Consider the following 14,188-nt stretch of genomic DNA (forward strand, 5'->3'; position numbering starts at 1 on the left):
AAAATAAACATTTCACACACGATTTTTTTCATAAAATATATATAAATGAAACATTAGTCACGAACCCCTGTACTACATACATACATAATATTTTAAAATCAGATCAATTAAAATACACTCTTTTCGATGAGAAATACCCAAATGATACTTTATAATTGCAGGCTCGGGCAGTTTCGGAACAGTGTACAAGGCGCACTGGCACGGGCCCGTCGCGGTCAAGACGCTAAATGTAAAAACACCAACTCCCGCGCAATTACAAGCGTTTAAAAACGAGGTCTGTGTGATATTATTTTTTTTTATAAAATAACACAAATAATCAGATAGTAAGTACTCAGAGATTTTATTAGATGCTTATTATAGCAGTCAGGGTAAACAATTACAGCCATTTAACCACGTTTTTAAATCCTTAAAAATATTGTATTTTTCTTTGAATAAATGACTGTTTTGTCAATGTATGTCTAAAATGCAATCTTTGAAATGCGTACCCGCTGTTAGGTGTCAATGTTTGAAGTGCAGTTGGTGAAACGTGTCGCTGTTTGTCAGGTGGCAGTGCTGCGCAAGACGCGGCACTGCAACATCCTGCTGTTCATGGGCTGCGTGTCGAAGCCGTCGCTCGCCATCGTGACGCAGTGGTGCGAGGGCTCCTCGCTGTACCAGCACCTGCACGTGCTGGAGACGCCGCTGGCCATGCTCTACCTCATCGACATCGCGCGCCAGACCGCGCAGGGCATGGACTACCTGCACGCCAAGAACATCATCCACCGCGACCTCAAGTCGAACAACATCTTCCTGCGCGACGACTGGTCCGTCAAGATCGGCGACTTCGGGCTGGCCACCGCCAAGGTGCGCTGGGCGGACGCGTCCGGCGGCGGCGGCCAGTGGCAGCAGCCCACCGGCTCCATCCTGTGGATGGCGCCCGAGGTGATCCGCATGGACGAGCCGGCGCCCTACACGTTCCGCTCCGACGTGTACTCGTTCGGCGTGGTGCTGTTCGAGCTGCTGGCGGGCGAGCTGCCGTACGCGCACCTCAACAACAAGGACCAGATCCTGTGGATGGTGGGGCGCGGGCTGCTGCGGCCCGACGCGCGCAAGGTGCGCGGCGACGCGCCGCGCGCGCTGCGCCGCCTGTTCGACGAGTGCGTGCACTTCGCGCGCGAGCGCCGCCCGCAGTTCCGCCAGATCCTGGCCGCGCTCGAGGCCATGCTGCGCGCGCTGCCCAAGATCACGCGCAGCGCCAGCGAGCCGCTGCTGGGCCCGCGCCTGCACGCCTCCGACGACTGCCTCGCCTACACCTGCGCCTCGCCCAAGACACCCGTCAACTTCCACTTCGACGCCGACACCAGCTTCCCGGCCTTCTACGGGTGAGCCACACGTGACGCGATCTGCTAACTGTAACGAAACGAACTCTTCTATGAATAGAATAGATTACCTTTTTTATAAAAATTATGCTCTTTCTCCTTTATTCCACGTTCTTACAAACGGGAAAAATATTTTTAAATAATGATTTTTTTATTTTACAGAATCCCAGTTCCAAACCAGAGACATACGTAGAACCGGTTGAACCCTGATCTCACCCATCCACGCTGCGCCAGCTCGCACCCGCGCTTCACCCACACGATCGGTACGCAAGTGGACTCGCTTAGATGCCAACGTTGACAACGAAGCTTACATGAAATGTGACTTTGGCGAATGAGAAAAATGACAAATATGTGCTGGTCTGCAATCGATGAAATGTCATGTGATTCATTTTCTTGCTGCATGGAATTAAAAAATAAAATGTCACTTTTGTTTAATAAATCGCATATTCAATCCACATGCCTTCTGTGAGTTATTATGAGAACTTCAAATAAATAATGGCTTAACGCGTAAAATGTGTAAAAATTATGAAATTTTGAAGTAAGCATTTTAAAATGTTGTCCGTCAGTCTGAGTTATTGATAGATATGTCATATGATGTAAATAATTTTAACGTAATCTTGTAAATTTAATGTGAATTTATTGTAAATCGTTTATTTATTGCAACGTTTAGAGCGTAAAGTTAATTTTAAAAGACGTAAGATGGATTCTATTGCGGAGTGATATAGTGTAATGTTGTGGACTCGTCCGCGGTCGCTAGGTACGCCGCTCTGTACAGCTGATTGTCGCATAATATTCAAGTATTATTTATGTAAATTAGGAATGTATTGTAATTTATTGTTATTGTAAATATTATGAAATTATGATAGAATTTATGGTAAGGAACTTGTGTATACAGTATAATGCATAATATCGATTTTAAGGAACACAATAAATTATTGTTTCGATTTAACATATGTTTTCTTGCTAGCCCTATATTTCACAGATCCCTGTGGTAACTGAAGAGATATTGTAGTCATAAAAATAAGTGTCATTGAAATGACGATAATGATTAACATTTTATATATACAAGAACAAATATTCAGTCATAAGCAATAATTCAGTGATATTCATATTTATGATTTCTTGTAAATGGTTCATGCAAAATGTTTTTAATTATTAGTTGAATGACAATAAACAAATATCAGGGTAATAAAAATTCACGAAATATAATAATTTAAATTTCAAAACAATTACTGTTTTGCTTGTTAACTGTACTGTTTATGCAGAAGTTTTAAATAGATTAACTGAAAATTATTCCTGATTCATGCCACTGAAACATGTGGTATTGATAGTTCAAAAAATACCATTCACAAAAACTTGTAACACTATAAAAAAAAATAGAGATTTCAACCAAATCCATTCACCGGTTCTAGAGAGATCAAAGTTGAGCTGTAATGAAATAAATATTTTATAGTAAAGAAAAACTATTTCTTCTGAAATGTAAGTTTATTCGTTTTGGCAATACCATGACAATATGTAAAAATATAAAATGAAGTGGCTCTTTTTCCGGAATTGAATTAATTTAAGTAGGTGTATGTTATACTAATATCAAAAGATTCTATATTTTGACCATATGAATGTAGTTTCCGTGGTGTAGCGGTTATCACATCTGCCTAACACGCAGAAGGCCCCCGGTTCGATCCCGGGCGGAAACAATGTTTTTATACTCACAATATAGATATAATATCTCTTTATTATAATTATCTTTTCAGTATTATTTTTATGAGCTAAATTTTTTTGTGAATTATCACATATCAAGTCGTATAAAAATTTAAATTCTATAAAGATATTAGATAAGTATTTATGGTTGAAAATTAAAAATATAAAAACATGTCATTTAAAAACATATTTATTAATAAAAACACTTTACACGATCGAAAATCAAAACTATCAAATATCAATCACAACATTCTTTCAAATAATCGTTGGCACCATGCTGCATGCAACATAATTGTGCTGTTACTTTTCCCGCCAAATTAATCACTGCCACTGTCAACTTCTGGCGCCATTTTCTCAGTTTCAGGATTTGTTTCATCGTTTTCTGCCGGTTTCTTAGACCTGAAAGATATAAATGCAAATTGGTAAACGTGATGATATATGAAATTGAATTATACAAGTAAACAAATTTTTCACTTTCATAATATGTATCTATAAAACCAATACATTTTTTTTCTTTTTAATTTTTCTTAATATAAATATTAATGCACAGGAGAAAACCGTTAAACCGTGCCGAATAAATAAAACTATTTTTTAACATAACCAAAAATTTATTTGCGCCTATATTTAAATTTATTTAAAAAAAGCGTGCGCGCGTAAAACGCTATGAAATAGTTCATCCGTACCATACCACAAATATATACACATACTCTAAAACTATGCTCATCAGCAAAATAACATACAAAAATGGGACTAATCAATTGACTGCAACGAAGAAGTAGATAAGTATTATAATATATATATTGTATTATTATATTAAAACGCGTTTTTAAAAATATTTTTTTTACAACTTTATCGACGGTTTTCAAAAAGTACGTAACACAATTAAATAGCTAAGCAAAGTACCTACCTCATAGAACTATTCACCCATGAGCCCCGTTTTACGGGTCTCACTGCAGGCGCTATGTATTTCTTTACGCGTATAATGTTGTTTTCAAACGACGTCTTGTCTTCTGTAACAGCCTGTAATTGTAATAATATGGTAAAAGTTTACATCAGTTTTAACTTTACAACAAGTGAATTTAACACAATTTCTTTATATACACTTTTAAATATGTAGTTTACATGAAGAGGAAAGTTTTGTTTATTTTTGTTATAATTTCCAAAGAAACACGAGCGAAACTGGGCATGGACAGTATACAGAATAACAATTTAAACAAAAAATAAAAAAAGGTTGAATATTGACTCAATTTTCACACCATTGCAATTGTTGCATCGCAACGTGGCATGGGATCTGTTTATAACTCAATTTAATTCCAATTAAGTTTATAGTATCATAGCTATGTCAATATTCTGTTATTGATCAGCGTAAGTTGTTAAAAGATAATATAAAACTGATCAATTTGTTTGTTTGAACCCACTAATCTCAGTAACAATTTTGCTGTTTTCAAAAATTCTTTCACCTTTGGTACATGATCCTCGAGTGATATAGGCTATAATCACAAGAACTACACAGGAGAAGCAAGGGCGGAGCGCTAGTATACCGCATATTTTTAAAAGGTGTCTTATAAAATAGATATATATTACATACAGCAAGTGCCGCTTCTTCAGTTGCAAAGAATATTCTGGTTGTAAATATCGGCTTTGGATCCTCTCCCTCACACTTCAAGTCGGCAATGCTGAAATCATAAGTTACATTAAAATGAGAAATTTAATTATATATTCACTTTTGTGAAATTATAAACAGTAAATAAATCATCACTAGATGGCATGAAGTGTCCCTTAGGGACATGAAACCGAGAAAAAAACCTTAATTGCTGAGGTGAGATCACGGTAGGCCATTATTAATTAAATCACCTTTGAAAAAGGAGGAGGTTACAAATTTTACTGCATTTATTTTTTTGTGTTTGTTACCTCATAGCTATTTACTAGGAGAACTGATTTATATGATTTTTTTCCCATTTCAATTTGGACTACTTAAGACAATTTTAAAGATTTATATTATATTATTGTATTATGTTCAATAGAAAACTGGACCTACCCAATAGACTGAACATTTCCGAATTTAGAAAAGTGCTCTTTTAATAATTGCCTATAATTAAGAATTATAGAAAATGGCAAATTCTGTACGAGTACCACAGCATTCAAATTACGGTTTTTCTTCTTATTCTTTCTCTTCTTTGATTTCTTGACTTCATTAGTGCTTTCTTCAGCTTTGACTTCAGTGGCAACACTTGTTGGTTTGTTTCTATTTCTTTTCTTTTTATTCTTGTTAACAGTCATTTCATCCAGCAAGTTGGTTAGTGTGTGAGCATTATCACCGATGTTCAGGTTTTCAATACCTTTGGCAATTACATCTGGTTTGTTTTTCTTTTTAGTTTTCTTTGCAGGTTCTTCAGACTCGGAAGCTTCTGCTGTGTGTTTATTTTTCTGTGTTCTTTTGGGTTTCTGTTTTGCAACTTCTACAGTTTCATCAGTGCCCTCTTTGTCAGAGTCGATTGTAGTTGAAAGTTTTCCTTTTTTTCCTCGTTTTCTTTTCTTTTTCTTTGTTTCATTCGCTTTTTCATTTATGGTGTTGTCAACATCATCATCATCATCTAAATTGTTTTTATTGTCACCATCGCCCATTTCTTGATCTGGTATATTCTTAATTTTCTTTCCTGATTTTCTTTTATTTTTATTTATTTCATTTTTGTTATGTGCGTCATTAGCTTTTATATTGTTATTCTCTTTATCTTCTTTAACTACAAGTTTACTCTTAACCTTGTCCCTTTTTAATTTGTTCTTATCTGTAACTTGGCTCTTAGCTACCAGAGAATCATTAGACTTAGTTTTCTTAATAACAACTTCCTCATTGTCCTCCAGCATAAAACTTACGGATTTATTTCTCTTTTTAGGTTTAATCCTGGGAACATTGGAAATATCTTGGCTTTCATTGTCCGAGGTTCCTTTCATGATTGATTTTATGCAAGAATTTTTATTATTACTTACGTTAGGCGTTGATGTAGCCTTGGATTCATTAAGAGGAGATCGTTTACCTGATTCTGAATTTAAATTTGTTCCATCTATGTCTATTTTGGTCATATTAACAGTTTTACCTTTTGATGTCTTTGCCATTTTGATAGAATTTTGTCGTCGTTTTGATGGTTTTGCCACGGTTTCAGGATCATTTTTAATTGAACTTTCTTTTATATTAACACAATTTCCATCTGCTGTATTGTAATACTTTAGAAAGTCATATGTTTTGATTGTTTTTTCTTTTTCAGTAGCCTTTCCTGGTAGATTCAACGTTTTAGATTTCATTGCTATAATTAACTTGGTACATAAAGTTAGAAGTTAAAATATCAATTAATTAAAAAAATGTAAACATCACCCTTTCGTTATGAAAAGTTTTTTAAACTTACAGGTTATGTATAAAAATTAAAATTGTTTATAACTGTCAAAAGAAAGAAACATGTGACATTGTCCATTGGAACGCAGACTGCAGACTTTTTGCAAAATGTATCTAAAAACATGAATAAAAAGTTATCTAGAAGATAAATATTGTGAAATAAATAGAGAAGTAAATTCTTTCTATTAGTTATATCCTTTTAAATATATACTAGAATCAAGTTATCTGTTTCGATTTTTGTCGAAGCCCATCCCTAACGTTGGTGACGCCAATTCTGATTCATCGAACAACACTATAATTTAATGGCGGATTCGCTTGTGATGCCGGTTGTGTTATTTTTGCAATAATTTCAGCGTACTTTTGTAAAAAGATTTTAAAGTTTTGTGTATTCATATAATATTTGAGGTAAGTCAAAGGTATTTTATTAAGAACCTTGAATTGATTAAGTTTTCTGTTATTACGTTATAGATATTAAGTATAGGTTCGTGAATTTTCCATTGAATGCCATGCCCTCATGGCGCCTTTCCCAAGTATTGATGTTTTTGCGACTCTATCATGTTATACCTAATAGCATCATAAAATCGGAAACTTGGCATTTTATTAATGTTTCTGACATTTAAGCGGGTGATAAACTTTGTCCTTGAATATAGTTAGCCGCTAAATGTTATCGAATGTCATAACTATAGGCGGGAAACTATTGGAACGTAAAAGACGCCGAACGTAAAATTTGGACTAACATTTCAATGTTTTAGGTAGTGTTGAAAATGGTAGCGCCGAAGAGAGGCCGTGGTGCTGCTCAGAAAAAGGCAAAAGCGAATGAAGAAGTAAGCCAACCGGAGCCGGAGCCCACGGAGGCGATGGAGGCTACTGAAGAGAATAACGGCGACACACAACCCGAGGCGCAGGAGGAAGCTCCAGCCGGCGAAGAGGCTGCGGAGCAGCCGGAAGGAGAGCAGGAAGCACAGAACACTGAAGAAGCCAAACAGGAAGAACCGAAAGAAGAAAAAGTGGAACCTGGTAAACTGCTCGTTGAAAATCTCCCACCAAGTTACCTATTTGATTACCAAGATAAACTGAAAGAACTCTTCTCAAAACATGGAGAAATCAACAGTGTAAAGTAAGTTTCTTATTTTTCTCCAAAATTTATAATATTTCGACACAAACTTGCTAACATTCAAATATCAGTTCGATTTTTTTCCTAAGAAATAAGTTTCAATTTGTGTAAAAAAAAATGTATAATAAGTTCTGTATTGCAAATTGCAATCGGAACTGATTGAAGCGGAGTATTAACAAAAGGAATTTTCTTTCTTTTTAGACGTGGTCCGATCATTGTAACTGAATTGACCACAACTCCGACATTATCGGCTATAGTCGAATTCAAAAACAAAGAGTGTCTGGAAAAGGTAAACAAAAGTTTATTAACATTATTTTTTAATTTCTTTAGTTAGATAATAATTAGACTGCGCCTGCTGTGGGTCAAAGTGATCCCAGTGGGACATGTAAAGCTAGACTTTTCCAAATTTCCTTAATTACCCTAAAAGCAATAAGAATGACTATTTGAATGTTTGGAATGGCTGGTCTTCTACAACAATATTTTTATTGGCTTTTATTTAGATATGGAGTATTTAAAAGTGCAAAATTTTATTTTTCAATGACAGTAGTAGATCAGCCCAATGTTTCCTATACTGTGGTGTTTGTGTGTGTATTTTTTATACTTTTATATATATTTTTATAAAATTCCATAGGTTTATAGATATGTATATATTTTAAGTCAAATATTGCACATAAGGGATGACTCATGTTAACACTACACCTGTGTGAACACCGCCCATTGTGAATGACAAATCACTAGCACTTTAATATTCATTGATCATTCATATCACACATTGGAACATTTTTACGACTTTTTTGTAACCACCTTATGACATAATACACATCCTTTGATCAATTGGGAATATATATAGAATATTTTGAATTATAAATGTATCTAATAATATTTCTACACAGCTTTTTGTGCATACAGGGTGTGGGGGCAATAACAGGTAAAAATAAAAAAATGGATATTCTAAGACTAAATTTTGCTTGTGGTACAGTATTGAAAATCAATAACTCTGAACAATATTACATAGTATTATTTACTGTGATCAAGCTAAGATTTTAAGAGTATCATATTGAAATGGTGCTTTTAAGAAAATGTTATAGATATGCTAATTAAATAGTAAAACAGCACAGTCTTTGTTCCAATTATATTTTTCCATTTTAAATTTATTGTATGGAGGGTTTGTTTGAGAGCTACAGGTGATTATTTTAAATTTTTCCTTTTGTGTTTTTAAATATTTTATTATAACAATGTTTAATTAATGTAAATTATATATTGAAGAATTATAAAATGCTTAAGGCTGAAGTTAAGATGTTAAAAAAACATTTGTATATAAAGTAAAGTTGTTTTGCTTATATGATAACTACTTAATACAGTAGAAATTGCTGTGCTGGCATTGTTGACACAAAATTTTGTGCATGATATTATAATTTTATACTATTACAATGAAAATATTTTTAATACAAATTCCTGTGCTATTTATATAATGGAAGCCAATTACAAAAGCATGCCTATTGATAAATAGATGCAATATAAGTTATATTCTCTTTCACACCCTTGTAAATTTCAGTCAATGTGATAAGTTCACTTAGGTCTTAGTGGAATTCATAGTATTATTTATAAATTCAATGAATTGCGAAGAAATTCACATTATACTGTGTCGTGTCTCGTGTTTATTTATGTAGGAACATGGATTTAATTACAAATTCTTAAATGGGTAAGTTATATAATCAACAAAAAAAAACCAGCTGTATCAGAACAAACAAATACTTAACAAAATTCCAAGAAATTCAGAAGTTTCCCAGTGTCATCTATTATTTTAATTCACTTCTATCGTAAGTGGCTATCACAGCGAGGCAAACCACGGCCGCGGCAGGGTCTCAAGCCCGTGCGTTCACATTGCAGGCGCTGACGGAAGACGGTACAGTATTAGAGGGCAACGCGATATCCGTGGTGGTGGAGTCGTCGGCGGAGACCGCCGTGCTGGTGGGCGTGCCCTACGAGGCCTCCACGGACTACGTGAAGCTGCTGTTCGGACAGTGCGGCGAGATCGCGCACATACACGAGTTCAGCAAGACCAAGTTTAAGATTTGTGAGTGTTTGCTTCAAGTTGATATGTGATGTTTTCAAGGTCTACGGTTCTGGGAGGAATGACTCAGACTGTAATAAATTAACAAATATCTATAAATATCGGTTCGTAACATAATGAGTTGTGCAAATGAATGTCCATTATGAATTTTATGCTGTGTTCATTATCATGAAATCCTGAAAGAATGAGGAAATACTTGTTGTACTTAATAATTAAATAATTGCTAAGAAAATAATTGAGAAATTAAACAAAAAAATCAACAGAATTTGTTCACATTTATGCATTCATTCATTTATTCTTATTTATAAAGCATTTGAAAGCTATAAAACTTAAATTTAAGAATATAGTTGTTATTTAATGCATAGAGGAAACATAATATATTTTAGGATCTAGTGACCGAATAGATATTCAATAGTAATCGTTATTAAAGTGAGAAACGTTACAGTGCGCGTAACCTTCCACGAGAAGGAGTCGGTGGAGAAGGCGCTGAAGCTGGACCGCGAGCTGCGCCTCAACGGCTTCCTCGTCACCGTCTCCAAGTACAGGGACGACGATGAGCAGAAGGCGCACGCCAACAGCAATAAGGTAACTTTATAATCATCTATTTATACATTTTTAAGGTGAATGAAGAAGGATGAAATATTTAACTGTATGGTATTTTATATTTATTTAGACTCTATCTCGGCATTATATTTTTTAAGCATTAAAAAAATAGCAAATTTAATTATTGGCATTTTTAATTATGCATTCAATTAAATTATAAAAAATATTTATAATTCTATTAGTTAATAATTAATGACTAGAAATTAATCTATATATATAAAAGAAAGTGGTGTTAGTTACACTTTTTACAGCTCTAGAAACCCCGGGTTTATCTTTCCTGCGACTACGCGGGCATAGCCGCGGGCGGAAAACTAGTAATTTTTAATTTTTAAAAAGCACATGTCACACAGTGTATTACATTGCATTGATTTTCCTATTGACTGATTTACTGATCTAGTACTAGTAATTCCGTTTTTTTATTGTTGCACAAGAGGGACATAGTTTCGTTCCATGAGCGTGTTGCCTGTCACATATACTCATATGTATTTTATGGTGTGAGATATACCATTAAATACATATGGGATCTTCGATTTCATCTTTGTGTATATAAAAATACATTTCATCCGTTCGATTTCAGTCGAACAAGCGGCAGCACGGGCAGCAGGGCCGCAACAGCGCGGGCGCGGGCGGCGCGGGCGGCGCGGCGGGCGCCGGCGGGGCGGGCGCGGGCGGCGCGGGGGCGGCGGGCGCGGGCGCGGGGGGCGCCGCGCCGCCGCGCAACAACTCGTTCCGCCCGCGGGGCGCCGCGTTCAACGCGAGGGGCAACTTTAGAGGTGATGCACCTCATTATAATGCATACTTTAATATTATTGTCTCCTTGCAGTAATGTTAAAATGTTGTGTTTATAGCATACATTGTGTAATTGTAGCGAAGACTACTTTAATTAAGTTTGATCACTTTTTTGTTTGAACCTAAAAATGTGAGTTTATATTATTTATAACAGATCAAAATAAATATAACATGTACTGGTATATTAATAAACTTGCAATGTACAAAATGCATACGTATGTTTTAAGCATTGAGTATGAATATTTAATATATATATGTCTGGTGCAGGAGGCGCTCGCGGGCGCGGGTTCGCGGGGCGCGGCGGCGCGTTCCCGCGCGGCGGCTTCGCGCCCGTCAACACGTACCTGCCGCCGCAGGGCTTCATGGGCCGCCCGGTGCGTACACCCACATACACCCCCACACACCATGCAGCACAGCACACAGCACCAATCCTACCGAACACGCTTAGCTGCTAATGTACACAGCGTACTGTATATAACTATTTCGCACGCAACATAATCTTACACTAATCTAAATTGAATTATAAGACACCGTCGTCATATGGAGCACAGCACACTAATCCGTGTACTGAATATAATGGAGAACACGCACACTAAATTACACTCAGCAACAGTATACAGTATAGCAGCATATGCTAGTTACGCTTATATCAACATAATATCATCATCACCACTTACCAATGTCAAGCAAATTGCAATCACACATAGTTATTGTATTTGTAACTCTGAATACTTTATTATATTATTAACAATATATAGCTGACTTGCAAACTTGCAAACAACAAATTTATACACTTATTGTTTCTTCCCTTAATGATGCATGTATAAAGAATACCTTATTGATGAATGGGATATTTTGGCCCTACATCATCACATAATTGACGAAGTTCTGATTTGATATATGGTGACTGATTAATTAATAGTTTAGTGTGAACTTGGTTTACAAGAAACATAACTAATCACATTTAATGCATGTATGTCATTTAAATACACAAAATATTAACCATAATAGGTATCATTTTTGATTTTCTTTATTTTTCTTGTGTCACAATGAAACAGTACTAAAGTGGTAGTCGCACTCAAGTCTCCCATACACATAGTTTGATGTTAACTTGTTCATGGGGATCAACATATAAATCGGCTGTAAAATTTACTTGTTTCACGGTGACATTCACTGTTTTTTTTTTGCAATCATTTCATGCTTTAAGATAGTCAAATATCAAATAGTAGTTTATGATAGAAACCTTGCTTAGAACTCGGGTTTTTTTGCTTTGTGATATTTTTCATTTGCAAAACGCATGTCCGCTTTCGAGAAATGAGTGCATAGAAAAGTGGGCAAAGAAATGCAGCGGTTACGAAGTGTGTTTGGGGGGGGGGGGATGCAAGTTCTGCAGGTTCTTTGCGCTAATGTTTTCTGTGCATTCTTTTCAGAGCTACCTGTAGACAGATCGACTAGCGCAGGTATTATTTGCGTTCATTTTTATGTTATTTATATTTGTATTTGCACAAATTTTAGTGGAAACAATAATGTTTTGTCTTCATCTGGGATTGTGGTCTTTTAAACTAACAAAAAATCCAAAAAGAGGTTATAATTTGTAGTTGTAACATTTTAGGACTGATGTGGCCCTTGTATACATACAATATGAAATAAGAAATTGATCTGCTGTTATCCCATTTAATATGATAGAAATTTTGTTTAATTTGTATAAGTAATTTTCATACTAAATTTCAATATTCTTGGCAAACACATTTAATTGAAAGTATTGATTGGCGTTAATGGTTAAACCAAATAATGAAATTCAATAATAACAGATGTTTCAAGTTAATACAATAATTGCCAACGAACTTAATCGACGCACGAGCATTAAAGATTTCACGGTCAATTGCGTATCATTTTGGTACGCGCGTTTTTTTAGACTTTCTAAATAAATGTTGTACTATATTTAACAGTTTTTAACTTTCCCGTTTTTATGTCAATAATAATTACACGATAGTGTGATTTCCCTTTGAATGAAATTATTTTTTTTGTAATGTCTTGTATTATATTTATTATGCTGTTAAATAACGGTTAAATGATTTGATTTGATAAGTGTTGGAATAATATAAAATGATTTTTAATATACTAGCCTGTAGTATTAACACGAACGTAATCAATAACAAACATAATTTTTAAGTACTTTATATATAATGATTTATTTATATTTTTTTTGTTCTTATGGATTGGATTATGCTTTTTTAATATTTTATGTGTTTTATATTGTTATTGATCATCAGTGGTTATTTGAGGGAAGACCAAATTGATAATCATTTTATGAAGAGATGAAATAATTTTTGGAATCGGTATACTAGTTCCCAAAATAAGCGCGTTCAAACAAACCAAACTCTTCAGTTTTATATTTATAGTAGAGAAAAATATTGTCAATTTTTATTCTACTTAAAAATTTCTAATTTATAAAGCATTTGAATGCTAAACGTAAAATTTAAATAATAGCATAGATAAAGAAAGTCAACTCACACTTGTAACTGAAGAACAACTGAAACCAATTGAGTAATATTTGTTGTGTTAGATTTGTTTGCATATGGTAATCTTTAATTAATTATAATTAAAGTATAAAGATTGAAATTTTTAAAATTGTATCTATCTGGGCGAGCATCTAGTTGAATATAAAACACTTGTGTTGTTCCAGCAGGGCGCGTTCATGAACGACGGCCAGCGGCCGAACAAGCGGCTCCGGCAAATGTAACATAGTGCAGTGTGAGGACTCGTGCGTCGATGTTGTGTGTGTGTGTGAGACTGTATCGGATAAATCTAGCCAATTGTATTTACTAAGTACACAGATAAATTTAATTCTATTGTCTTTTGACAGCTAATAAATGAAATGATTACTAACATTGCTTGTTTTATTTTTGTGTTCGTGGTTTGGTAGATCCCTTAAAATCTGATTTCTCATGAAAGAACAGTATTATGTTTTGAGTATTAATATTGTAAATATACATGGTAGGAGTTCTAACTCGAAAGTTAATACTATTTCAATAATGAGGTGAGCGATGAGACATTTCTCATAGTCAGGAATAGATAGATAGATAGATAGATAGATAGATAAAAAGTTTATTAAAAGAACACATTAAATACATGACAATTACAAAATAAGACGATTACACAAA

The 14,188-nt window shown here is 34.8% G+C and overlaps 3 protein-coding genes and 1 non-coding gene across 7 annotated transcripts in view; 3 read left to right on the forward strand and 1 right to left on the reverse strand.

The window, feature by feature from the left end:
* LOC119830486 (raf homolog serine/threonine-protein kinase Raf-like) overlaps positions 1 to 2,204 on the forward strand; it is a 3,524-nt gene extending 1,320 nt beyond the window's left edge. Inside the window, exons 2-4 of the mRNA XM_038353530.1 lie at positions 162 to 274; positions 544 to 1,361; positions 1,521 to 2,204. Of these exons, the coding sequence (XP_038209458.1) occupies positions 162 to 274; positions 544 to 1,361; positions 1,521 to 1,551 (962 nt within the window). The 3' untranslated portion in view covers positions 1,552 to 2,204. The remainder of the gene's footprint in view (positions 1 to 161; positions 275 to 543; positions 1,362 to 1,520) is intronic.
* Positions 2,205 to 2,979: 775 nt separating this feature from the next.
* On the forward strand, positions 2,980 to 3,052 carry Trnav-aac. Its single transcript has one exon. It is a non-coding gene; the product is annotated as a tRNA-Val (tRNA).
* A 208-nt stretch (positions 3,053 to 3,260) lies between these two features.
* LOC119830389 (suppressor of Mek1-like) lies at positions 3,261 to 6,478 on the reverse strand. Its single transcript, XM_038353389.1, has 4 exons — positions 5,095 to 6,478; positions 4,645 to 4,732; positions 3,964 to 4,076; positions 3,261 to 3,455 (listed from the first exon to the last, which is right to left on the reverse strand). Exons 1-4 carry the CDS (start codon positions 6,354 to 6,356, stop codon positions 3,374 to 3,376), a joined length of 1,545 nt encoding a protein of 514 aa, XP_038209317.1. The 5' UTR covers positions 6,357 to 6,478; the 3' UTR covers positions 3,261 to 3,373.
* Positions 6,479 to 6,710: 232 nt separating this feature from the next.
* On the forward strand, positions 6,711 to 13,832 carry LOC119830375 (nuclear localization sequence-binding protein-like). Of its 4 annotated transcripts, none has more exons than XM_038353371.1 (9): positions 6,711 to 6,853; positions 7,199 to 7,561; positions 7,760 to 7,847; positions 9,449 to 9,635; positions 10,078 to 10,217; positions 10,813 to 11,008; positions 11,292 to 11,398; positions 12,455 to 12,484; positions 13,711 to 13,832. In XM_038353371.1, exons 2-8 carry the CDS (start codon positions 7,209 to 7,211, stop codon positions 12,464 to 12,466), a joined length of 1,083 nt encoding a protein of 360 aa, XP_038209299.1. In that variant the 5' UTR covers positions 6,711 to 6,853; positions 7,199 to 7,208; the 3' UTR covers positions 12,467 to 12,484; positions 13,711 to 13,832. The 4 variants fall into 4 exon arrangements, with proteins under 4 accessions (XP_038209299.1, XP_038209298.1, XP_038209295.1 ...); XM_038353370.1 differs by having other exon boundaries at positions 13,714 to 13,832; XM_038353367.1 differs by lacking the exon at positions 12,455 to 12,484.
* Positions 13,833 to 14,188: the final 356 nt, after the last annotated feature.

The sequence above is a fragment of the Zerene cesonia genome, chromosome 11, assembly GCF_012273895.1.
Source record: "Zerene cesonia ecotype Mississippi chromosome 11, Zerene_cesonia_1.1, whole genome shotgun sequence".
NCBI classification, from domain to species: Eukaryota; Metazoa; Arthropoda; class Insecta; order Lepidoptera; family Pieridae; genus Zerene; species Zerene cesonia.